The sequence below is a fragment of the Colias eurytheme genome, chromosome 15, assembly GCF_061535395.1.
Source record: "Colias eurytheme isolate Ceu_HAF_F1 chromosome 15, ilColEury1 Martin Lab GWU primary, whole genome shotgun sequence".
Taxonomy (NCBI): domain Eukaryota; kingdom Metazoa; phylum Arthropoda; class Insecta; order Lepidoptera; family Pieridae; genus Colias; species Colias eurytheme.
Genome location: NC_142994.1, coordinates 5,696,356 through 5,724,152, shown reverse-complemented (window position 1 = coordinate 5,724,152; position 27,797 = coordinate 5,696,356). Strand labels below are relative to the sequence as shown.

At 33.3% G+C, this 27,797-nt stretch overlaps 3 protein-coding genes across 3 annotated transcripts; 1 reads left to right on the top strand and 2 right to left on the bottom strand.

Moving 5' to 3' along the window:
• Window positions 1-2,823: 2,823 nt before the first annotated feature.
• On the bottom strand, window positions 2,824-3,812 carry Srp9 (signal recognition particle 9). The gene is made up of 2 exons (XM_090110410.1): window positions 3,507-3,812; window positions 2,824-2,936 (listed from the first exon to the last, which is right to left on the bottom strand). Exons 1-2 carry the CDS (start codon window positions 3,645-3,647, stop codon window positions 2,841-2,843), a joined length of 237 nt encoding a protein of 78 aa, XP_089966536.1. The 5' UTR covers window positions 3,648-3,812; the 3' UTR covers window positions 2,824-2,840.
• Window positions 3,813-6,877: 3,065 nt separating this feature from the next.
• mei-P26 (E3 ubiquitin-protein ligase meiotic P26) lies at window positions 6,878-20,874 on the top strand. The gene is made up of 9 exons (XM_090110548.1): window positions 6,878-7,119; window positions 10,106-10,282; window positions 10,679-10,823; window positions 10,902-12,297; window positions 12,409-12,689; window positions 12,770-12,958; window positions 13,143-13,311; window positions 13,638-13,870; window positions 14,403-20,874. Exons 2-9 carry the CDS (start codon window positions 10,170-10,172, stop codon window positions 14,505-14,507), a joined length of 2,631 nt encoding a protein of 876 aa, XP_089966674.1. The 5' UTR covers window positions 6,878-7,119; window positions 10,106-10,169; the 3' UTR covers window positions 14,508-20,874.
• A 124-nt stretch (window positions 20,875-20,998) lies between these two features.
• On the bottom strand, window positions 20,999-23,725 carry LOC149902311 (N-acetylglucosamine-6-phosphate deacetylase). The gene is made up of 6 exons (XM_090110361.1): window positions 23,335-23,725; window positions 22,984-23,258; window positions 22,200-22,418; window positions 21,837-21,972; window positions 21,445-21,621; window positions 20,999-21,237 (listed from the first exon to the last, which is right to left on the bottom strand). Exons 1-6 carry the CDS (start codon window positions 23,537-23,539, stop codon window positions 21,056-21,058), a joined length of 1,194 nt encoding a protein of 397 aa, XP_089966487.1. The 5' UTR covers window positions 23,540-23,725; the 3' UTR covers window positions 20,999-21,055.
• Window positions 23,726-27,797: the final 4,072 nt, after the last annotated feature.

The window sequence follows — 27,797 nt, the reverse complement described above, 5'->3', positions numbered from 1 at the left end:
GATTGGTTGAGCAATGAGTTGTCAAAACGTTAGACAAGGACCATTTCCTTTTGGGCTCAGTGGGAGTCTTCTCGCTCGGACTGTTTTTGGTTAGCTTCCTCTTGTAAGGAAAAGCAACCTTGTATATAGATACTCCACAGAGCAAGTAATATAGTAAGAGACGGCACTCAGTACTTTGATTTCGAGCTCACGCACACATATGCATGTATTGGCTAAGGGCGAATCTTATATACCAACATAAGCTCACTTACGTCAAAAATGACACACATTGCTGCCAACATTTAAAAGTTGACGTGCTAGTGATGTCTTTTTGAGTGCATATTATCGATAAAACTTCATATCGATATCGATAAAATTTTCGATGCTGGGTAACATCACTACTAGTTCTCATCCTTATTCAAATTTATAGGAAATTAAAAATAAAACACCAACAATGTAGATCAATAAGTTTATTATAATATAATATTTATAATTATATAATAACATTTTTATATAATATTAAAACTCACTATAATAGGCAAAAATGGTTAATTCCATTTGAATTTTGCTGAATATCTTTATTTAGGCATGTAGGACTTAATTCGGTTAACGGCTTAAATATTATGTGAATACAGTTGATTCACATTTTATACTTTTCCTTGAAACATTTTGTGGGATTTCTATTTTAAAATCTCGTTCTAAATTTCGATACCAATAATATTATATCGTTGCCGTTCGGATCGCCATATTGGAATCGTATATGAAGAAGCCGTTGTTTTCTTTGGACATAATAATATCTCTCCAATTGATTCTACAGCCAGAACATGACGTAATAGAGAAGTTTTCTCATAAATTGTTATGTAATTATTATGTTTTATCTTCCTTATAGAACAGTCATTGGGTACATATTGCAAATATTAAGTCATAAATCAAATAATTATTAAGTACACACAAAGATTTTAACATTGTTTACACATAACACTTTTTCTTCCTTTTCACTTTTGGCAGAAATACTACAAATTAACAAATTCAATGTACACTTTGATTAACTGAGTAAATAACAAAATCTACGATTTATGAAGAACAAATTTTGTTTAACTTCCACCAAAACAAAATAAAACGCCATTTTGAATTCAAATTAACAAACAACGAATCAACATCAAGACGTTGTCTATGCTTAAGTCTTAACCATTGACAAGAAATCGAAGAAAGAAAGAAATAATTTATAAATGTACTAGCTTAAAATTAAAATGTACAAAAATAAGGTTTAAAAAAAAAGAAGAAATAATAATAAATAATTAAAACTAAAATATTAAATCTTATAATATATGCACAATATATGATTACATCGGAGAGGCCAACATTAGAAATATTTTTATTTTTTCTAAATGTTGGCATGCCAGACTCGCCCTTAGGTCTTGGAAAAGTACAAAATAATTTGAACTCTATGTCAATTGAATGAAGTTTAAAATTGCTTGATAATGGAATCCTAACCAAAACGATGTTCTAAGTGTCGACCCACTGAGATACTCCACCCCTGTTGGTCGTAGCGTGATAATATATAGCCTATAACCTTCCTCGATAAATGGGCTATCTAACACCGAAAGAATTTTTCAAATCGGACCAGTAGTTCCCGAGATTAGCGCGTTCAAACAAACAAACAAACAAACTCTTCAGCTTTATAATATTAGTATAGATAGATCATATTTTATAATAACAAATATTTTGGTGCAGTCTAGTTAATAGTATAATGTAGGTATATATTTTGCCCTGTTGGCTATTTGATATATTATGGAGTATGAACATAAATTAACATGATTTTTTTTAATTATGTTTATTTAAGTAGACACAAGTATACAAACAGAAAGGTCACGCTCAAGTTCAGAATCTGTATTCTGTGTGCCTGTTCCCGTGGGTTTTGAGGGATAAAACCTATCCTATATCCTCTCTGAAGTCTATTCTGTAGGTGAAAATGAGACCGAGTCGGCTGAGTCACTTTGTGTAATATATTACTTACTCTGTGTTTAACTTAGGTGTTTAACATGTTGATTGAACATCATTTAGTATGTATTTGTTTAGCATAGTCGTTGATTGAGATAAGTAGGTGGATTAGGTTAATTTTTTTTATACCTATGTAAGTACACAGAAATAGGACGCAAGTTGACTCGCTTCTTGTGGAAAAAGTAAATTCTAAGCAAATGTCGTCAACAATATGCCGAGCGTTATATCCGCTCTGTTCAAAGGGCTATTTTAAAATCCGCTATTTGTTGATGTCGAGTGACGCTTGTTAAATCAACATTCGGCCTAGCCATTCAATTGAATGTCGTCATTCAATTATTGCGCCAGCCATTCAAACAAATAGTAATAGCAAATTCAACCAGATGATGGTGACATACACATGCACAGAGTATATTGTAAGTGCATTACAATATGCTGATTATGTTAAAATATCTATACAACTGTTACAACAAGAACTTAGCATAGCCAGACTGAGATTAGTTGTTCAAAGAAACATACTTTTCAGCTTTGTCATTATTCTCATTATTAAAGATATTCTATACACTAAATCCATGGCACTCTGTATAGCTCAGTAGATACAAATGATATAATGGTACCGCAGACCTTTGAACATTTTCTCTGCTTTTTATAAGGAGTTTTAGTATGTTGGAAGGTCTTATCAGGATGCTATTTGAGCACACTCATTTTTTCCTCTGTATAAAAAAAATGGTCCATTTCTTAACCTTCTTAACATATAGACCATAGAGATGAGGAGAACCATATCTCTATATTAAAGAGTATCCGTAGAAAACTCTTGAGCACAATAAAATAAAACATACTTCTTATTTAATTTTTTTTATTGCTTAAACTTCATTAGAGGCCATATGTCTAATTAAATTTGATATAAAGTTGTCTATTTTTCTTACATCTTGTTGAACTTCAGTTTTATATTGAAGACACTGAAAAGAGGAAAAGATATTATGTGAAGAGGACATAATATTACAATCATAAATTATTTAATAATAATTAATATACAACTTTACAATATTAATGTCACATAATATGCATTAACATTTAAAAAATAAGGTTATATTACAATTTACATGTAAGACTTAACTTGTTGCGATATTAGGTAGATACATTGCTCAGCATTAGAATTAACTATAAATTATATAACTAGCTTTTCTATTATCTATCTATATATATATATCTATTAAAAACCGCATCAAAATCCGTTGTGTAGTTTTAAAGATTTAAGCATACATAGGGACTTCTCTGTAGAAAGCGACTTTGTTTTATACAGTGCAGTTATAGGGATTATTCTTTAAATTAATTAATTAAACTCCTATTAACTTTTATATCCATAATAAACTAATAGAACCTTTTTTTATGATAGTTGCTGTACCTATTAAGAATTATTTACTTTTCTATTATTCACAGATTTTTTATGACATTTTGGATAAATATTTGCTTATAACTTTTAAGTAATTATGATAGGTATCTTCCAAATTTATAGAAAAAGAATTTACCTTTTTGTTATCAGTTATTTTTACAAGAAATACTCCCTTTGAATGTGAGTATTTGATACTGTAACGTGTGTTTTCTGGATCGCGTAAATATAACATTTCCGCAGATTTTTCAAATTCTTCCCAGCTTGGTATAAACGTCATTTTCCAAATTTATAATATTATGCACACCTGTCTTGAATTCTTATTCTTTTATTTTACAATAGGATCTTCTTATATGAAAATTTGTATGGTTTTAATTAATATAAATTAACTCCTCTAATTCTGAACTTTGATGACATTTGTATAACGTGTTGACACTTGACAGTTGGTGACAACTGACAGAAGGTATGACTATTTGCCAGTGTCAAGTAAAAGCTTGGCATTTCAAATTTCAATATTTGGCAGATGGTTGGGAGTTTGGCACTAGAATTTAATATTTGCCACCTTCAACTTAATTTTACACCAAAATAAACTCGATAAGAGTTTATTCCTAGCTCCTAAGAAAATAAAATGCACTTTATACAACAGTCTTGTTTTAAACACCCAAATACGTCATAATGATCAAATAAAGTGAAAGGGTTTTTTTAATATTAATAGTGTAAAATAAAGTGAAGGTAAAGGATGTGGTTTATATTATTCAATAGGAAATCCCTCCCTCTCATAGAAAGCAAGCCATTATTTTAGTAACTTCGTTTCATACGGGTGTCCCTTGACATCTCAAGTTTTTATTTGACGACTGACAAAGCGTACTAAGATTCCTTTAAATTAGGGTAAAAATATACAGCTAGTAACATTTAAAGCAGATGAGTGTCAGCCACTCCACAGCCACTGAGCCTGACAATTACCACAGACGATATATACGCGATATTATATAGACAAAGATATAACCACAGTTAAAACAAGCAACAAATTAGTATTTATCTGTGATGAACAGTAACAAAACCTCTACACTTCCTCTACAGCATTATCACTTGTTTGGAAATGAGAAATTCATGAATAAACTTCTTTATGGCCTTTAAGAGAACATATTGTTGTAATCATATTCACTGGCGCGCCCACCCACCGGAATTTTTCACCAGCGACAAGTACGCGGGCAAATCTGCGCGTGAATGTATATGACACAAATGCTACGGTCGTGTTTGGAACTTGGAGCTAATTTTATTTTGCAACATATTTTGACGTCTATCAATTTTATCATTGTAGGGGGGTAACCTGCCTAAAAAAACGATTAAAGTGAATTAAGATTTAGAAATTATATTTATATGTTGATTGTGTTATGATTTAGAAATTATATATGTATATTATGTTTAGAATGGTTTATTAGTAAAATCAATTATTAAAATTACTCATATCGGTCATTATAATTACAAATATAATATGTAATTGTAATTGAAAAAAGTTAAAAAAATGTGCAGGTGCAATGCCGTCGTTATTAGGTTACGTCTTAGATCATTAAGTAATGGATAACACTCACAGGCGTTTCCCCTTTTGCTGAGGTATAAGATTATTCGAATCGAAAAATCTTATGCTTTCATAAAAACTACTTGCGTAATCGATTACAAACACTCTGCGTATTCGTAAAACATCGAAAGGACGTCTGCGAGTGCTCCGCTAAAAATGCCGTTTTGCACTGTCAAGTCTTGCAGAAGCAATTCAAACATGTCGAATATTAAAAAAGATGGAATAACCTTTCATTTGTGTATATTGCACGCCTCATAAGCGAAGCGTTGAGGTGGGTACTACTGTCACTTCGCGCAAAACATCTGATTTTTCAAACTTAAAATGTCTTTATGTATCATACATTGCACTTGTAAGATAATACATACACACACATATTAAGAAAAAACACTATTTTTAACGTTCATGATATTTTTGATGTCATTTTTGTTATTTTAACTAGTTAAAAAACAGTTTAAAAAAGTTCTGTCTTGGACGTCCGTGTGTCTGTATGTGCGGATCCTTTTTCTTGTTAACACGATAGCGACCGAAATACTTTACTAATCGAGTCTTTTTTTTTCTCTTACGCTTGAGTATGCTCAGGAATAGAACCCTTTCATTTTTCAGGGTCTGATTCGATGTGGTTTAATTGTTATTAAATAAACAAAAATAATAATTAATAAATATTTATTAAAAAAAAATTATGAGGCGTGCACTTTTGGATTTTCCAAATTATTTCTTTATTTTTTATCGTACATTTCTAATTAAATGCAATTTCTAATAATCGTCGATGTATCGTTTAGCGATATGATCAAGACATATAATCGAGTCATGTTTCGAGAGAGAAAGAGACGAGACTATCATGGAAAGAAAATATACAAATTTAATCTTTATCTACTAAGAGAGAGAGTTGAATTTAAAACGCGATAATGAACCGCATTCCTTACGAGACTATCTTTTAAAGAAATACAAATTTAATCTTTATGATCTAAGTTATAAAGTTGAATTTAGAACGCGATATTGAACCACACTCCCCACGAGACAACTTGGAATGAAATACAAATTTAATCTTTATGAACTTAGGGATAGAGTTGAATTTAAAAACTCGTCGCTTAAAAGGTCGTAAATTTTTACGACTTTCGTGACACAAATTATTTTTGTGAATGTGTGATTGTGTTTCAATAGTGTGAGTTGCCCTCCCCGCACCAAAATCAGCAGAAAGTTTAGTTAGAACATTTGCCAGCGTACTCCATCCATTACTTAATGATCTAAGGGTTACGTTGTTGAATTATTTTGTTGAGCTGTCTGTCTGTTGAGCTTTAAAATTTAAATGGGCTTTAATATAGTTTGTGGACGATGGTCACGGCTCGGAGCTCGGCTCGCGGTGCGTGAAGAAAACGCTAGGCATTCGAATTACCAAGTGAAAGAATGTAAAAGTTTTTGATATTTATTGTAATATTGTTTTAAAAACCCAACACAATATTGTAATTTTATAAAAATGTTTGTCTAAAAACTGCGTATTCTATTCACAGAAAGACTTCTAACGAAATAAAGAACAGATGATATTATTTTGTTAAGGCATAATTATTGATAACTAGACGTGGTCCGCCCCGGCTTCGCCCGTGTCCTTCTCCTGGCTCTAAACTACCTGCCAATTTTTAGCTAAATCGGTTCAGCCGTTCTTGAGGTATAAGTGGAGTAACTAACACGACTTTCTTTTATATATTATATAGATTATTGATATTTTAGGGTAGTTAATGTTAATTCATATTTCTATACTTCATCTGCCACATATTTCTTATATTATCTCCCACAATACAATCAGTAAATCGTGATTAAATCGGTGCATTAATAATTATTATTTAATTTTAAAAAGTATTGCTAGTCTATGAAAATATGAAAATTGAAAATTTCTAAGTGGTAACCCTTGACTAGAGCACTTAGCGCAACGAACTACGAAGTGAACGAATAAAATCAATACTATGCAGTAATGTATTCATTGGTCTTTTTAAAATGAGAACGTGACAAAACTTTAGTTTTAATTCATCGAAGATACATACTATTTTAATTAAAGTCTGTTGAAGCTTGATGCTCATTTTTTATTTATTTACATAGTGATGAATATTTTCATAGTTACGGCGTGGTAGAACATTCTGCGTTGATCGTCTATTTTAAAGCAAAATATTAACTGTTGAAGGTTAGTAATTATTTAATATAATTTAAGCTTTATATTCGTCATATCCATTTATTTTAATAACTATTTTTTCAAATATTTTACTTTCGCCATTGTCTGCAGTATGCATGCTGCATTGCGTTTTTGGTAGATGTCCCTAGTTTAAATTTAAACCATTATTATAGGTTCCCAATCTTTTTTGTGTGCTTCATTAGTTATCGACTATTGTTCGGTTTTGTAAAAAATACTTTTTTATGAAAATTTTTGCCTAGAAATGTATTTTTACATTTCCAACATACATGTATCTATAGGTACATAATAGCTTGAAGGGAAGATCCCTTTTAGTGTCGCTAATATAATAATTTCTTATCGGTAGTATTTTAAAAATAATTCCTAATGATATGTTTTAGTATATTTCAATTAATATAAAACATTTTTTATACTAGTTATACATGTTATACATGGACATGTGTGCATTGATATTCTCTTGACTTGAGAATCATGGTTCTTAAGTTTGTATAGGTAATATTTTTTTAGGTTTCATTAAGCTTTCTTTATTCTATTAAACTACTTATTATATAATACCTATTTATACAAGGAATAAAATATTGATATTAATTTAAACTATGTTTTATGACCATTTATAAAGGTGACAACACCTTAACTAAACAATTAGTTAATAAATTTCAATCTATGTTAAAACAAATAACTTACTGATTTATCAGTATTAACATAATATGAATTTACATTTAAAGATGTCAACATGATTTCTTGCCTGTAGGTACAACAATCATTTCAGTTTAGTTAAGGCAAAGCTAAAGGTATAGCGCCTGGCAAACTTCTTGGCAAAAAAGTAGCGTGGTGGGGGAAGTTTGCGTATCAAGTTTTAGTACATTTTTATATGCGCAAGCTTCCCCCACTATGTTAAAAAGTGGCCAAGTTACGTGCCGACAACTATATTCAATTCAATTTCCACTACTGTATAATTTAACTACATATTGCACGCCTCATAAGCGAAGCGTTGAGGTGGGTACTACTGTCACTTCGCGCAAAACATCTGATTTTTCAAACTTAAAATGTCTTTATGTATCATACATTGCACTTGTAAGATAATACATACACACACATATTAAGAAAAAACACTATTTTTAACCTTCATGATATTTTTGATGTCATTTTTGTTATTTTAACTAGTTAAAAAACAGTTTAAAAAAGTTCTGTCTTGGACGTCCGTGTGTCTGTATGTGCGGATCCTTTTTCTTGTTAACACGATAGCGACCGAAATACTTTACTAATCGAGTCTTTTTTTTTCTCTTACGCTTGAGTATGCTCAGGAATAGAACCCTTTCATTTTTCAGGGTCTGATTCGATGTGGTTTAATTGTTATTAAATAAACAAAAATAATAATTAATAAATATTTATTAAAAAAAAATTATGAGGCGTGCACTTTTGGATTTTCCAAATTTTTTAAACTAGTCCTATTCATATATAGTTACTGTAATTAAACTAGAAGAGATTAAAGCTTTATTGATAGCTTTTAAATTAATATTATATAATCTAGCCTTGAAACCAGGATCTTGATCAACTTTAAGATTTGAGCTTATTTAAAATAATAAAGATGTTACAATAAACAACTTTTAATTCTTTGAAATCATCCAAGACATATTATAATCCAACATCTATAGTCACCAAATATTCTGATGCTGATAGGTTTGCAAGATTTTTTGTTGTTGTAATTCACTGCAGCATTTAGTTTATGATCAATAGATTATGTTTAGCATTTAAACAATAACATTATTGTTCAAGTACAATAAATGTTGGGTATTTGTGATTGTAAGATCAAAATTCAATAGCTGTTTGTTTTTTTTTTAGTTCATAAGCCCAGTTATTATTTATAATCTGATTTAATTCTAATAAGAATAAATAAATAGTGTTTATAATATCTTTATTAATTTTTTCTCTTTACCAAGTTATTTGTGTTAAAATGTATTGGAATTTGAGGTATAATGAAAAAAAAAATGTTCTGAACTTGTGAAAATAACACAGAATATTGTATGGCAAGTAATAGGTTTATCTCTTATTTGGAAAACAATATTATTTGCTTTTTGCACGCCTCATAAGCGAAGCGTTGAGGTGGGTACTACTGTCACTTCGCGCAAAACATCTGATTTTTCAAACTTAAAATGTCTTTATGTATCATACATTGCACTTGTAAGGTAATACATACACACACATATTAAGAAAAAACACTATTTTTAACGTTCATGATATTTTTGATGTCATTTTTGTTATTTAAACTAGTTAAAAAACAGTTTAAAAAAGTTCTGTCTTGGACGTCCGTGTGTCTGTATGTGCGGATCCTTTTTCTTGTTAACACGATAGCGACGGAAATACTTTACTAATCGAGTCTTTTTTTTTCTCTTACGCTTGAGTATGCTCAGGAATAGAACCCTTTCATTTTTCAGGGTCTGATTCGATGTGGTTTAATTGTTATTAAATAAACAAAAATAATAATTAATAAATATTTACTTATTAAAAAAAAATTATGTGGCGTGCACTTTTGGATTTTCCAAATTATTTCATAACTCTTGTCAATTGATTTTTCATTTAAAATTATGTAAGTATACATGCTCTATCTTACATACTTATGCTATTTCAATTTTCAATCAATGCCATTGAAATTCTAAAGAACAAAAAAAATCATAGATGTGAATAAACAATTATCCTCTCTTTCTTTTGTATAATATCTTTATTAGGAACTAAACATAATTTTGTCTCTTGACTTTAGATATAGTGTGTTGTCTCTCTATTTCAATGTTATATTTAATGGCAAGATATGTATTAGGTTGAATGAAAATTTAGGTGAAAAAAATCTAAGTGAGTTAGGGATTACTAAGTGATCCTACTATTTAAGTAATTAAGTAATAGTAAAATCTAGTGGGATGTTTAAAACAATTAATCTGCTTTGTTTTCTACATACATTTTAAACATTTATGCATTTTTGTTGCAGATACTTGTTGTTTGAAGTGAAAAAAAAAATATACATTATATACAAGGGTTATTTGTAAGTTAAAATGGAGGAGATTAATGGGGATCTATACGGGGATGGTCTTGTTAGCTTGGGGGATGAAGGTTCTTTAGAATCTACTGATAGTGGCAAGCAAGAACAAAATTGCAAAATTTGCGAGTGAGTAAAAGATGTACATTTCTTTATATTTTTTATTTATTTATAAATAGAATTAATTATTTGTATATCCTCTCAGTTTCAGTATGAGGTACCTGAAGTGTTATATGCATGTGTTGTTTAATCCTTTAATTGAAGTGAAGTAGAATTTAATACAACATTTTAGTTTAATACTGAGTAAATAAAATAAAAATTTGGATTTAAGTTCAAATTTGTTATTATCAAGCTAATAAAGGATAACTCTTCAGGTACCTTATGCTTAGTTTTTAAAAGATCTTTATTATTATCAACTGTTGGTAAGTCAACATCACCTTTTTTGTATTATTAGGGGCAATGATTGTCTATGCATTAAGCAGTAAATGTTAGTGCTAAGAAAATATAATTTTAATATTTTTGTAGCAATAAGTTGTGCAGTCCTCGAGTATTATCATGTCTTCATGTATTCTGTGAAGCATGCATAGACAAATTGATGGTTAATGAAGCTGGGGATTCCCTTAAGTATGATCTAGCAGTTGAATGCCCTCTGTGCAAGCAAGAAACAAAGGTATTTATTATTTACTAATTTAAAAAGAAAACTTCTGTTATTAATGAAGTTTTTATGTATATTGTTTTTTTTTACTAGATACCTGCTGGAGGAGCTGCATCCCTACCATCTGATTATGTAATCACTAATATCCTGGATGTTTCGTCTATGGATCAGTCTGTGGTTTGTACTTGCTGCAAAAGTAAGGAACCTGCTGTAGCTCGATGCACAGATTGCTCTCATTTCTTGTGCTCCAATTGCAATTCAGCTCACGAGTTCATGAGGTGTTTTGAAAATCATCGCGTAGTACCTTTCGATGCACTAAGATCATCTAAGGAAAAGTCGGCCGTGCATAAGCCGATATTCTGTAGTCGCCACGTAGGAGAAAGCCTCAAGTTTTATTGTTGCGAATGTGAAGTTGGCGCTTGTACTGAATGCCTCACTGTCGACCATAAGGTGGGTGAACATCGTTGTGAACGTATAGTGGATGCCGAACCTAATCTTCGTGCTGAATTACGTAACTTTATCGTCGAAGGAAATGCGCGTGCCGTTACTGCTGGAAGTGCTTCAGCCAGACTCGATGATGCTTTGGGTGACTTACAACGCCAACGTGATGAGGCAGAGAATGTCATTAATGAAGCATTTCATGCTTATAAAGCAGCATTAGAAAGACGACGCGAAAAAGCTCTCGAAGAACTGGAGCGTTTACACAAGGAGCGAGAATTGAAAGTTATGGATTTGTTCGACCGCGTTGACAAAACAGTGCAGCGCATTGATTGTGCTTGCAAGTTCGCGGCGCGACTGCTACGACGTGGTGATGGAACAGAGATAGTGATGCTTAAGAAAACCGTCGCATCGCAATTTGCACGTCTTTTGGAAGGAGCTCCTGAATTTGATGTTGATTACTCTTTAGAATTTGTCACAAAGATGGAAAAATTCGATGCCGTAACTGATGAAACATTTGGAACTTTTCGCACTGAAGCAACCAAAGCCGAGGAGAGAAAACGTCTCAGTGAATCGTCCGCTATTGTATCCGTGGCGTCTAATGCTCACTCGCCTGCTGTGTCTGTAACTAATGCTCCAGTGTTTGACGATTTTCCACTGGGTAATGTTCGTCGTGTAACAGGAGTTTCCGGAGTTGGAATGGTAGGAGTACCCGGAGTGGGCGGCGTTCCAACAATGGGTGTTCCTGGCGTTGGCTCCGTGCCTGGTGTGGGGCCAGTTGCGAATACCGGCGTCCTGCCTGGAGTAGTCAATGTCAATAATGTACCTGGTGTTGGAGCTGTCACTGGCGTTGGAGGCGTTCCTGCTTTGCCATCAATGGTTGAATATAACTTGCAACAATTAGCAAGCATTGCCGAAAAAGACGTTGCACCGCCCACCCATGCGTCTCCAGCTCCATCGTTTACTCTGGCGGAGTTGCTTGCCGGGGATTTGAACTCGCCTCAAGCATATAATAATTTGCAAGCACTTGCTAAACTTGGACTGAATACAGGTTAGCATTATTTTACAGCCTTAAAATCTATTAATCTGCAATACACATCTATGCTGTAAAGATCTTTTTTATTAAAAAAGAGTAGAGCATAATTTTATTTTTATTTTTCAGAAGTGAATGGCTATGGAGGAGTTGGTGCAGTCAGCAGTATTAGCTCTGTTGGGCCTCGTGGTGTATCTCCCGGTAGGCCGCTGTTAACAGCCGCTGAAGAAGCAGCTTTAGTTGCTCCGCCAGCACCCCTCGTGCGCGCTACCAAAGCAACACCAATGCATATTCGATTTAAATTTGGCCAGCTTGGTGGAGGAAAGGGGCAGTTTAACTCCCCTCATGGATTCTGCCTAGGAAACGACGAAGATATCATTGTTGCTGATACAAATAACCACCGCATCACAGTAGGTTTTTTAGCCTTCCTTTTTTTTAATTCTGCGTGCGTTTGGCGTGAAAATTTTGCTACAATATGTAATATTTTCAGGTGTTTGATAAGTCTGGAAATCATAAGTTCAACTTCGGAGTTCCCGGCAAAGAAGAGGGTCAGCTGTGGTATCCTCGCAAAGTAGCCGTTGTCCGCGCCACAGGAAAGTTCGTTGTTTGCGACCGTGGCAATGAACGATCCCGAATGCAAATCTTCACCAAAAATGGACACTTCTTGAAAAAAATTGCTGTATGTTATTTTTTTTTTATATGTATATGTAGTACTTTTTGAAAAGTAACATTTTAATAATTGCTTTATAAATAAGGCAATACACCAAATACTTTTCCCGACTTTATGTAATGTTTGTGATAAAAATTTTGACTTTTTTATTTACAGCAAGCTGTACAGGTAACTAATGTAATAAATGTTGTAGGTTCGCTTCATTGATATTGTGGCCGGTCTGGCTGTGACAGCCGAGGGCCTTATAGTTGCCGTGGACAGTGTCACACCGACCGTGTTTATCCTATCGGAAGAAGGCGACCTTATGAGCTGGTTTGATTGCAGTGAGTGTATGAGGGAACCATCCGATATTGCTATTAGTGGTGAGTATTGAAGATAATGGTTATGTAATGTGATGCTATTGCTAAAACATTAGTTTATACAGATTGTAATCAAGGAATTTTACGAGTTCAGGTATTCAAAACATAGTGATGATTTATAGTTATAAAGTTACAGTTCTTATAAAGATGCCAATAATTGCGGTAATGATTTGTTATTATATTGCTGATAATTTTCTGTTTCCGCTCTAATTGCAGTTTTTCATTACAACCTCTTGTTTCTCATGAAGGTTCTTAGCCGTAGTAGATTATGCATAAATTTGATTGACTTCAATATTTGATTGGAACTCGTTTCCCCACCACTGTTTCAGGCAAGGAGTTCTACGTGTGCGACTTCAAGGGGCACTGCGTGGTCGTGTTCGACGACGAGGGCCGGTTCCTGCGGCGCATCGGCTGCGAGAACGTGACCAACTTCCCGAACGGCATCGACGTGTCGGACGCGGGCGACGTGCTCATCGGCGACTCGCACGGGAACAAGTTCCACGTGGCCGTGTTCTCGCGCGACGGCGTGCTCGTGTCCGAGTTCGAGTGCCCTTATGTCAAGGTGGGTGCCTAAAAATTATTTACTGGGTACTTTTCACCGGGTAGGCTGTACATATACTTCTAAACTATCCAAATAATTTGTCTATCACATTCATCTATACTTATACTAATTTATACATCTATATATAATACTAGCGGTCCGCCCCGGCTTCGCCCGTGGTACATATTTACGTTTTCTCTACATAAAAACTATCCTCGTACTTCAAGGAATATAATAAAAAAATAATTATCGAAATTGGTTCAGCCGTTCTCGAGTTATGCACTTACCAACACATTTTGCGATTCATTTTTATATATAAGAAGATTATAAAGAGGAAAGGTTTGTATGTATGTATGTATGTATGGTTTTCACACATAAACTACTGGACCGATTTTGATATTACAGATAATCTTTAGACCCGGAGAAAGAACATAGGCTACCTTTTATTGCGAAATATGTACCACGGGCGAAGCCGGGGCTGACCGCTAGTTTTATATAAATAGATATTATTAAATCAATGTATTTAACTTGAAATATGAATGTGTCTCGGCAGGTATCTCGCTGCTGCGGTTTGAAGATAACATCTGAAGGTTATATTGTCACTCTGGCTAAGAATAATCATCATGTTCTAGTCCTCAACACCCTTTATATTGTCTGAGGAACTACTCGATGGCTGTAAGTCTGCATACTACAAGATCTCACATTTATTCCCTATATTTTATATTTTAATTGCTGATTTTACAAAGCTTAACATTTTTGCTTAACAGTATTTGACTACTTATTTGTTGTTTTTTATTATGTTGAATTCACGTTAGTCTCATTATGTCCATTCGCAGTGTATACCACAGTGATCCTGGCTATCCTATTAATCTCGGTTACTGTCACCTTATTTTGTGGAATTTAGAATTGTTAATTGAATCGGTGTCACTGCTATTGGATAATTTTATTATTAATCCCAAAGTACTGAAACATTGCGTATTTTTTTGGTTTATATCTTTTTTATCGTTGCATTTAGTTATAGTAACAGAAAATCCAAAGTTTAGGCTAATATCATTTTTATTTACACATCCAGTCGATATTTATACAAACGCTTCAATATTGAGGGAATTCATACTTGGTGGAGTTTGTGTAGTGCGTTAGTGTTCGACAGTGATAATTATTCTCGAAAGATGCAACGAATTTTATTAATTATCAAAATTGAATGTTCAGAAATATAAATTGTTTTGCTATATTATTCAAAATCCTACCGAGTATGAGTTTTGTTAATACCTTTCAAACATTTCTAGCGGCTGACTGGATTATTATAATTTTATTTCTAAATTAGCAGCTGGTATGGTTCCTAGTTCGAGTGAAGTTAATAATTACATGTCAATTAGGGGTCTGCGTGGGGGTGTCGCCTCATTCAGACGAAACTTGTAATGTTATCGAAACTTACTTGCATTCATTGTAGACTATTTCACTGACAACAAGTATTTTTATTGCCGTATTTACTATTTCGAGCAATAATTATTAAAGTATTGTCATGTGTTTAACGCACAATTGAGTTTATTGTTAAAAATATTTTTAGTCTTTTGACCAAAGGAGGCGACACTAAAATAACGTGCCATCTAGTTTAGGTTAATCGCTTATACAATATTATATATTGTCCGTTAAAATATATTTACCTTTTACAGAAATTCTTGTGTCTATACAAAATGTTTTTCCATGTACTCTTGTTTTGAGAGCCTATATTCAAGATTTTTCATGGTTTAGGCTATTAAGCAAACATAATATAAAATTTGGTTAATATTTAACGTTTGGAAGTTAAAAGTGTGAATGAAAAACCACTGTAAATATTAAACTTGAAATTATATATGTATACATTATATAACGAGTGGTATACAATTAGGAAGAAAAACGTTTATGTGGCATCTTCATGTGTAACTTATATGAATATTCGACATTTGTTATTCCCTTTTACATAGGCATTAGTAACTTTTTCAAATAATATGTCACAAACTTGATTAGCAGGTTTGAAGGCTGCTTGTAATACCTACTATAATATCGATTAATGTTGAACAAATACTAGGCTAATGATATCGAAGTTCGAAGACACGTTTACATATATTCATGAATGTGCCATCATAAACCAATTTTATTTCTACAAAATATCTTCAAAATTACTGTTCGCCAAAGTATATATTTTTATAGCGATCCACGTTTAAAATTTTTGAAAATAATTGTTCATTAAACTAGACAGTAGATGATTGTCTATATAACTTAACTTAAAAATTTTAATGTCACCAGTGAAACTACTTAAATATTACGGTATATTTGGTAAAATATTGATTAGTGAAATAACGGTTTTCTCAACGCAATTCGTCATCACTAGTCTTCCAAACAGTTTGATGCATAAGTATTAAATTTTTTGTATTTACAAATTTATTTCTCGCAAAATTGCATGTGCGCAAAATATTTTATGGAACATTACAATTTATGGAGATATGCGGAGATTCCATTGTTTCATGATCAGTATTTTTTCATTCTTCAAAATTTATGAGTACTTATACAGACCACCTATAATTGAGTGTGATATTTTGTTTATATATTATTTTATACAATGCTCTCTAGCTCCCCTAATATAAAATTAGAATTGCAAAGACAAAGAACCTCATGGTATTTGAATAGGCTTCAAATGTTTAAGTTCCTGAATTCCTTAATATAAGGTGATTGATAATGAAACTGTATACATCATTATTATATTTGCATTAACCAAATCTTTCGCCGATGAAGGAATATTGCTGAGCCATATTATCATTCAATATACACGTTATTATCGTAGCAATTCACTTCTATAATAGTATATCGTAATCTAATGTATGTACTTAATTAGTAATATTTGTTTATTTGTTGTGTATTGGAGCAGTTTAAGAAAATTCAATACATTAGAAACATTTAATGTGATATAAGCAATAATAGAGAGAAATAATGTACCAACAGACGAAAAATATTGAAAAACTGCTGCGCATACAAATTGGCTGCGACCTCCGGGTTGTTGGGAATTGCGAGCTTTGTCGGTCAGATCCAGTGATAAGTTGAATTTTGACGTTGAGTCTTGAATCCTTTATTTATTAGTGAGTAACTTTTGGGTTTATTTTTCTTATTGTTTTTAAGTTATTTGTTTCAGGATTTTTTGTCCCGATAGTATTAGGGAATTTTATTTTCTTTATTATTTTAATTAAGTAAATAAATGGGTCTGCAAAACCCTGCGGATTAAAATGTGTGATTAATACTCTTATTTTTTTCATTTTACTGTATTTTTTTAATTAGAAGTCCCGGGCCTATCTTTGAATAGTATTTATGGCCAGTGCGTTAGGCCTTTAGAGTTACGAATTTTTACTGCCAAATTATTTTCTTACGATATTTGTGCATGCACATAGTAATTATTTTATTGTATAAATATTTGTAAAAATTAGTTACTAATTGTTGCCAATTTTTTTTGTTTTATTAATATTCAGGGTTTTAATATTATTATAATGTTCAATACTTTTATTTGTTGTCCATTGATCAAAATTATTGTGTGTTAGTGACATATAATTAACAGAAAATACAACAAAATAGGGAGCCCCAAAGGGAGCGTTTGACGCTAATAATAATAATATTGCTTAGGGTTGCATAAAATTATTAAAAAGTGGTGTGATAAGTTTTGGATAATTTTACAAATTATACTATTTTATGTGTGAATTTCAATATTTATAAATTTGAAGTTAAATATTGTCCTTTTTCCAATTACTATCGCATCGGCTTCTACGTTTATTGGGCCGTATGTTCGGAAGTATTATCATTTTTATAATTATTATCTTAATTTTAATTTTATGTAAACTTGTTGTCAATGTTTCCTTTTGTTCTTGCCATGTATCTTATGTAGGTGTCGAAGTAGAGGTTTTTTGTAGGGATTAGTACTTTTCAATTATTGATGTATACAAAGAACGGTTCGAGATGTTTGTCAGTGGTGGTGTCGTTTAGAAGTTATTAGCGAGGCAGGGTAGCGGATATTCGCTGCATCTCTTTGGCTGTACATTCTTGCTGTAACGAGTAAGCACTAAGTCATGGGGTAATGGCAGGTCAAATGGTATCTATTGTCCATTGACGTTACACGATAATAATTGTATCATTAGAGTACATTACAGTAGCCTTTCTTGGAAATCTTAAAAGTTACCTATATACACTTAAAGCAATTTTTGGTAAATATATTTCTCTTGAATCTATATTCCCTTATGTATCCAGCAATAAATTCAGTAGATGTAGTAAAGACGTTGTATGGCATTAAGGTTGTAAGCTTTGCGACGCTGGAACCGGCCGCTTCTATTCAGAACGTGTTGCCGCGCGTCCGCGTCGCGCAGCTGTACAGGGTTAGTGCTACACAATGTGGTATTGGTAGGGTTCGCAGCGCACAAGGTGAGCTCTCATGTTACCCTCCCTATTGGAGGTGGGCGTATTGCCTATTTTGTGGCACCAAGCACAGCTCGAGTTTTCGGTGGAGTGTGGGACGTGACTTGTTACCGAAATCACTTTAGGACCGTGCTAATAGACCGTGAGTAGGGTTCGGCCAGCTTCGTTACAAGACGTGCGTTCAGGTTAGGACACAGACAGCTGATCACCTGCTTGACTATCGGGTACAGTGATCGTATATGTTTGCCGCATACGTCCCCGACGGGGCCATATTGTTAACGATTTCAATTGTCATAGAAACGATTTTATTGTGTCATTAGAAATAGTAGATTAACGTTAATTGTTCGCGCATTTAGACTTGTTCAATGTTCACCCACCTTACCACCGCCATATTAGTTTGGTCTCTCCACTGTTCAAAAACCAATATAAATAAGGTTGTGAGCTCTATTCCCTTTGGAATTATAAGCCACAGAGTGCTTGTGCAATAAATATCACAGTTTGGATCTAGGCTTTTAAATTATTATAGATTATATACATTGTTGAGCTGATTATAAAAATTTAATATATTATTATACCTTTTAATATTGTTAAAGAATTCTAATTGCATTCCACATAGAGTGAACGAATTTGAGATGACCATTTTCAATCTACATTATACAAGTTATTTTTTTTACAATTGTAGGATTATTAGCAGTTGCCAATGTTTTTTCCTTTAGTCAGTAAAAGTACAAATATTTTAATATACAATTCTTGGTATTTACGTATTGTAGTGACTTATTTTTGAATTTGATTGTTTAACTATAAGCATAATTTTTCACATAAGCGGCCATTTACATTCTTGAAAATTGTTCAGTAAAATAAAACATATCATAACGAATCTGTTTCTCACATTACGATTTTTGTTAAAAGCAAAACGCTCTGCTATTGATTCTAACAACTATGTAATAGGCTAAAGTACTTTACTAATAACACCAAACATTTTGCTTCATAATTCGTAATGTGAGAATGTTCTCATTTTACTAGAATTATCATCTGTATTGTTCTTAATTTTACGGTATAATGGCTTTGTTTTTTTTTTCAATTAGTTATAAGTATATTATAAGTTACAATTTTAAGTTTCTTGTCATTTTTATGTTTATAACACTGAAATTTTAGTAATTTGTTTGTATGAATGGTGCATGTTCCAAATGCATATTTTATTTTTGATCCAAAGATTTCTTTTTAATGCTTATTAATTTAATCTTATTTATAAAATGACATTTGTGGAGTGTGCATTGGCATTTGATATTAGGATTACATAATATTTCCGTAGAGTTGGTGCAACCGAGCAAATGTCTACTATATTCTCATAAGAATATATTGCTCAATAATTTTATTCTGTTTAAAAGTATTTTAAACTTAGGTGTTAGTCCACGTGGAATGTATGTATCGAAGTGGACCGGTATTAACACGAAAAGCATATATCTAACCGACAATACCCTCCGTAAAGATTTGAAAACATTATAACGTTAAAATTCTATTGTTAGATGTAGTTGTTTGCCTTCGTGGCAGCTTGCGCGGAGCAAGTTGCGGGGCCCAGCAGCATCGGCACACGGATATCAGGCTCTGAAATCATTATTCTAACTGCTCCTCTACTAACTTGTGTTTTTCTATATTTTAATAATCGATTAATTTCACATTTTATTCACAGACTGCTAAAAGCACATATCTTTTACATAGAGCGACTAACATGTTACGAATAATGGCAGTTTAAATAATGTCTTCAGCGTACCTTGTGCGGTGGTGTTGACTGAACAAATTAGAAGGTTTTGCCCCACAGTCAACGAAAAATATTGTTATATATATTACATACAGAATTTTCTGCAGCATTGTGCCTAGATCTTAGAAGTTAATGGTATTGAGGTAGAGATAATCTCAAATATTTTGGCTCTTTGAATATTCCATGATATTATTTTGTTTTTCATTAAATAGTATTTACATTATTATACATTCATACACTTAGTAATATTGTATACATGAATATACATTGCGTAGTTTGTAAATTATTTTGTTGTAAAAGCAAGACGTGCAAATAGTTTGTCGGGTTCAAGTCGTAAATACTGGCAGGAATTGATCGATTTAAATATTAGAGCAATCGAATAGGATGTACTGCGTTGACACTGGGGCCTCGCTCGCTGCGTGCGCGTCTTGCTTTCGCGAGGTGTCTCTCCGCCGATGTTACTTGAGAATTTGATGTTGTTGAACTCGTTTCTTTTTATAGCGAGTGCAAATTTTCACGTGACTCTTGCGGTTTTTATTAATTATTAAGTTTATTATTCGTGAACTGTGGCCAGGATAACAACAGCACAGAGCAGTGTAATTCAGAGCCTGCCTAAAATATATTTTTGTCATGATTTTATTTAGGTATATACATGTTATTATTCACATATTACAGTTTTCTCAATATTAGCTTGTATTTTAATTAAGAAATAATCATATTTAACATTGCCAGGTGATCAGCAACCTGCACTTTAATATTTTTGGAAACTATTGAACTTAAATTGTACTGACTTTATAAATATATTTACTTCAATAAAGATTTTCCATGCCACTACGATGAGGGTTTTATTTTCAAATTACCTATTCCTATTATGCTTACATTAGGCATTAACTTAAATATATTAAAGAAATTCGAAATAAAACATTTTTTTGTATAAAATGTATAATAAAAATGTAAAATAAATGATGCACTTGGTGCTATATTCTTATATCACAAAATGGTAACAATATAATAAATTATGAAGCTTTATAAACGCATTCACCAGCAATCCAAGTAGACATAACTTGTAATGTCTTGGAATGTAAAAATACGAAATCGGCATCATAGCCGAAATTCAGTTTTCCCTTTCTATCATCTATTCCCAATGCTTTTGCGGGGTGTAAGGACGCAGCTTCTAAGGCGTATTCGAGAGAGCAGTCTGTAGAAAAATAATATCATTATTTTCATTCATTTCATATAATTATACTTAAGACAGGGATGATACAAATATTAAATTAGACAAAAAAATTTAGTCTCATGGCGTTTATTTTAAGGACATATAGATCATCTACTTTCTGTTGTATAGCAAACAAAATTATATAGATCCAAGAGAAAAGAAATGTCTGCCTATCAATAATCAACTTACCAGTAGCTTTTTTAAAGGTTTTGACACACTGGTCCAATGCCATAGTGCTGCCACATAAGGTCTTTGTTCCAGCTACATAAGCCCAACCATTTTCTACACTAACAGTTTGAGGGCCAATTCGGAAGGTTCCATTTGGTAATCCTTGGGCTGCAACTGCGTCGCTCACTAGTACTAATCCTTTAATGTAACAACATAAGTATTGTGAGAGGATAAAGTGCAGATGATATTAAAAAAAAATAGTTTGATGGCATATTTTAGGAACAGAAAGTTATTTTACTAAAATCTTAACTTATCAATGTATACTTTTCTACAAAAAAACATTGTGTAATAACAATTATTAAGTAAATTCTTGTGAAATTGATTTTGAATTGTATGATATGGTTAAGTTTTACCTTCAGGATTGGTTCTACAGGCAATTCTTAGTGCTGCTGGGTGAGTATGGATGCCATCAGATATTATTCCATAATATACCTGCTTTTCTGTGGATGATGCTAGCAGACCAACTAGACCAGGGTCACGATGATGGAACTGTAAGTAGTAAGTAAATAAAGACACCTGAGTTAAACATTTTTTAAATTAATTAGCAGTATTTTTTGTCCCGTGTTTCATAAATGAACATGCCAGTTCATTGTTTTATTAAGTAATATGGCTAGATACCATTCAGGCTATTAATTAAACGGCGCCATTTATTGGCTAGGCTCTTCATAAAATAACTGGTTCCGATAGTTGGAAGCATTCAGTCAATCTTTACTTACTGGCAACATAGCATTAAATAAATGTGTGATTAAATTTGCTCCATGCTTCACCCCCTCTTCACTTTGAGCAAGGCTTGCTTCTGTGTGACCGAGGGCTACTTTTATACCCATTTCAGTTAAACTTTTTATGGCCTTCAAAGCTCCAGGTAGTTCTGGAGCAATGGTTACTATAACAACATTGTCTAATGTACCATAAACATCGAGGATTGAATCAATACCCTGCAAAAGGTGAAATTTATTAGTAAACAGTGCTTCTTGTAAATTAAATAATTATTCAGAGGAATGTTTTAAATACAATTAAGAATGTAATCTAAATTATTTATATTTGAAAAATGCATTATATTTTATTTTGGACATTTAATAAAGGGGTTGCAAATTGCAATGTGTGTCATAAATAAGTATTTTAATAAACAAGATAACAATACATTAATTATCTATAAGTTTGGTTTCACATAAACTAGGTCAATGATAAGTGCTATCTATATGTTGATTGTTTGTATTTATATTATTTCTGAAGTTGAGAGTTTCTGAATAAAATGCTAAAAATAACACTAAAACTAAAGAAAAATATGTTTTTCAAATAATATTGTGTGTTATTTTAAAGTCATAACTTTCTACCAGATTTTCACTAATAAATATATTTTTGTAGCTTTCTGTTAGTGGAAGAATTAAAAGAATATGTTGGTAGTTAGTTATAAAAAAAAGCTTTAATATGTATAGTAACAAACCCATCATCAAGTACTTGAGAAAGTAAACAAAATGTAATAAGTAAACAAGGAAATACCTTTTCTGGATTTCTAATAAGCTCTGGTGAGTGTGCACCTTTTTTTGCTAAACTTATGAAAGGGCCTTCAAGGTGTACACCTAGAACAGTTGCACCATTTTTGCTTCCTTGAGTTTTCTGTATTTTTGGTAAAATTTTTGAATATTTTTCCTTTTCAGATGTCACCATAGTGGGGCAAAATGATGTTACTCCATGGCTTAATAATTCTTTTGCCACTTTATTAACTCCTTCTTTTACACTTTCGGAATCGTAGGAAAAGTCTACTCCCCATCCACCTAAAAACAAAATATACAATAAATAAAAATATAATAACTAAACAAAGTTCTAGTTATTTAAATTGACCGAACTTACCATTAATTTGAATATCAATAAATCCTGGAGCAATAAGCAAGTTATCACAGTCAATAGTTTCGTCGGCGTCTACCTGTTCCACATAAAAAACTTCCTCTGGGCTTACAATTTTTCCTCCTCGAATAAGTAGGTCCTCTTTAATTATTTGACTTTCACGAAGAATGTAACAGTTGTGGAGCCTTGTAAGTCCAGTTTTTGCCTTCATTTTTTAAATTAGTACAAACACATAAAGTGCAAACGTCTTCGTTGTGCTACTTCTAACTAGTTACAGATTGGTCATTGAACTGAAATCTCAATGCTCTTTAACCAATAAACTGATAAAAATATTTAAAAAACAAAGGCAAATAACACAATTACAACAGCTGACGTCTGGAGTCTGACATTGATGAGTTGATGACAATTGACACTTCATATCAGTGTTGCCAGATGATGATCCAGCATTCTCCCCAAATCTCACCCGAAAGCTCCCTAAAATGTGAGTATTTTGAGAAAAAACCCCCAGTGCTTAGAAAAATATTTATCAGCATCTCCACTTGCGTCTTCAGCATTTCCGTACATTTTCTCGGAGTTAAATCTCTTGAGCATATTTGAAGTCGGATTAAAATTAACACATCCTTCCTCCATTAATTAATATCATATTCCCCAAATGGATCCGGCCGCGCGTGTTAATGGCTTATATATTCTGTTTCTCAATAATTTGTCTTTAATAATCGCAACTTGCTCGAACTCGAAGAAGGCTCTTCCCACAACCGCGTTAGAAAAAGCACGAAAAAGGCAACGAAAAATTGGTAATGTAAAATACAAAAAAGAGAAAAAGAATTTCCGATGTAAATATTAATAATTTAAGTGATGAAATAATCTTCGAACAAGCGTCTTTCACGCAAGACACGGGTTTGAATGCGCTATCCCACTAGACGCTAGGTATGGGGAATGGGGATGTTGATGTGCTTAAACAGGGTGTAATCGTTAAGTGTGCACAGGCGATTATTCCGTAACTATAACAGATATCAGAAAACTTTAAACTGATATTGAAAGTACTATATCTAATAAAATAACAATAATAACTTTTTAAAATTAAAACGAGAAATATCTAAATATATTACATGAAACGCTCCCATACATTTAGTATGAAATATGACTATTCCAAACATTTAATATGAAAGGTTTTGCTTTTTTATTTGATTTTGTGCTTAATTACCTACTTCGCAAATTTTAATGAAAGTTCATTTAGAGACTGTAAATAGAGCTCGATGTGGAATACAATGGTTTTCCAAATCGAGGATGTCATCTCGAACATTTGCTTTGAATACAAAATGTATGGGAAATAAAATGTACGGGAGCGTTTCATGTAACATTTTTAGATATTTCTCGTTTTATTTCTAACAAGTTATTATTGTCCTTTTACTCATTAGGTATAGTACTTTCAATATCAGTTTAAAGATTTTTGATATCTGTAATAGTTATGGAATAATCGCCTGTGCACACTTAACGATTACATCCTGTATATAAGTATGTTACCAGAAATGTATGAAATCAAGGAATTGTATACAAATTACAAATCCTAGGAAATGTGTACAATTCCGATACCATTTAGAAAATGTATAAAATATGTATTGTTTAATAAACTATTTAATGCATAGATATCCTAGGAAATGTATATAATCTTCCTCAGAATTGTATATACCTAATTCCAATATCGTACATATTAGGAAATATTGTGGGTATAAAGTAACTAAATGATTTGTCGTGTGTGTGTTTGTGAATGTGAAATGACCAGTCAAAATTTGGCCGCAACACTCAACCTTAAATATTCAACATCTTTAACAGCCGGCAACCCTTATTTGCGGCCGGATTTAATTAGGCAACCATATATGATAATAAATAGAAAAAAATTAGCTTTAATTTGATATATGATTCATAAATGTGCGTTATGAACGTAAAAATGAATCGAAATCATACCTGTTTGCACCAGGCTGCCAAGATGTTGCGGCCAGGTGAAAAGCGGCAACCGTGATTTTTTAGAATTTTTATATCATTAATTGACGTGATGTAGAAGGATGTAGACTACATTTTATTCAAAAAACAAGTGAACGAATTTTTTTCCCAAAAATCGATTAGAAAAATTTTAATTAAACATGCTTGCGGCCACATTTTGACTGGCAACCTAGTCGATATAATATATTCTCCTAATCCATACTAATATTATAAATGCGAAAGTAACTCTGTCTGTCTGTTAATCAATCACGCCTTAACTACTGAACCAATTTGCATGAAATTTCGTAAAGAGATATTTTGATACTCGAGAAAGGACATAGGATAGGTTTTATCCCGGAAATCCCACGGGAACGGGAACTATGCGGGTTTTTCTTTGACTGCGCGGGCGATGCCGCGGGTGGAAAGCTACTTATAAATATACATAAAAATTCGGTTTTCAGCAAAAAACCGATGAACGCACTGATCCTGCAGGCGGATCTCGTACTAATAGCTTCTATCGCGATTCGCGGGCCTTGAGCGCGGGGACCGAATCCAAAACTTGCGTAACGAAAAACCTCACGCTCCCCACTCCGACGGGCGCGGAGGTGTGGCTTGAAGGCATAGCATGCAATAGCTTTACCGCGGCAGTCCCCGAGTGTCTTTTTTATAATAGCACTCATTGAGATAATCGGGTAATAGTCTTAGCGTAAAATAATAATAATATTATCATTATCTTTCCATAATACACGGGTACCACCAGAAGGAAGATACCCGGTCCTTTGGGAGGCTTACGTTGGGACACAGGTCCTACACGCAGAGGCCCTTTAGAGAATTTAATGTGTTGTGGGACACCAGCCGCAGCCTGTCCATGACTGCACTATAGAGATACAGCCCTGGGCAGTCCGCGGCCAATGTAGGACTATTGCAGAAAAATGGAAATGAACAAAACTGGGTTATGGAAGGGGGTGTTAGATGGACTGGTATATTGGTTCTATGGGGACTATGGACGTCTGCCTTTTCAATATTAAAAATTGAAAATAATGGCAGACGGTGACTCGCCAGTTCGGTCGATGGGCTCCCAAAAAGGTTACCGAGAATGGCAACAAGGGGGCAACATCAGCTGAACGGCTAGGGGTGTAGAGAGGTGCGGCACCGGTTTCACCATCGCGGGCCAGCAGGCCCGGAATGGCGGGGAAACCCGTTTCCCCGCTATTATGCCATTAGACACTTCCACCCCCGAGCATATAGCTCTGGCGGCTCCACTCTGGACGGCCAACAAAGGCAAGCCAGAGGTGAGAGATCCTGAACCTCGTCATTGTTCACTCCGAACTGCCACTGGGATAGTCCAGAGGTGAGGACAGGGACCTCCCACGGGAGCGCTCGGTTCCCGCGGGGTCGCTACTCCCCGACACCTCGCCACAAGGTGCCCTGCGGGGTGACTGACTGCATGGTTGGGATATCTATTGTAGATATGCCAACCGGGGGCGATGGGGTCGTCACATCCCTACGCCTTCATTATCTTAATATGTAATTAAAATTTCTTAAATCAACTTATATTCAATCAAATCAAATTTTCATTTGGTAAGTAATCAGTCTCCTCGTCCCGCCTGTCCCCGTGTACATGTCGCAGTCGGATTGTATAATCCGCCGTATTACAAACGGCCGGCACTTTGTAATGTGCCGAAATTCGTCTTTTTCCAAAATTCTACAAAAAGACGGCCGTGAGCCTATGGAGCCACACTTCGTGGGGCTCCTATTTCTGTGTAGTTTTAAAAAATACAAACCTAACCTTACCCACCCCCTTATCCAAACCATAAATTTCATAAATCGTTACAACATAATAAAAAGTAGGTTTGTTCCGAGCCCTCGGTGCGCGAGTCCGACTCGCACTTGGCAGGTTTTATTTTTAAAGAACGCGTGGATTTATCAGACTGTTTTTTTAAAGCTGTGAAAAATCTAATTAATCTTAGCCGTAAAGCGGTAAAGTTTTACAGCCGTTTATGCTGCAAATTTTCGCAAATTTCGTCCTTCGCAACGGATTAAAAATAGGTTTATACGGAACTTTAGGTGTGAATGACTCCGATTCGCACTTGGCCAGTTTTTTTTTATTTTGTACAGTAACTGTAAGAATTTTTTCTAAATTTTATCGAGTACGATTTTATAAGAACAAGATCGGCGTGAAATTTAGGCCCATTGAGATTTGTAGTCCGATTTATTTAAGTTTGTCTATATTTAGATAGAAATACGAAATATTGTCGAGAGGGACATTTCTGACGCCGTTCATAATTCTTTGAAGTCAATGACTAGGTACCTACTCCATAACGCAATAGCCCCCGCGACTCTCCAGACAAACTCACTGAATTATTATTTACTTACTGCTAACTATTTTTACGCTCCTGTTTTTGTTTTCATACTTACTTTACAACAGCTACAAATAAAATAAGATAATGTGATATGAAACTTATTCAATAGGTACTATAATGAGAAAT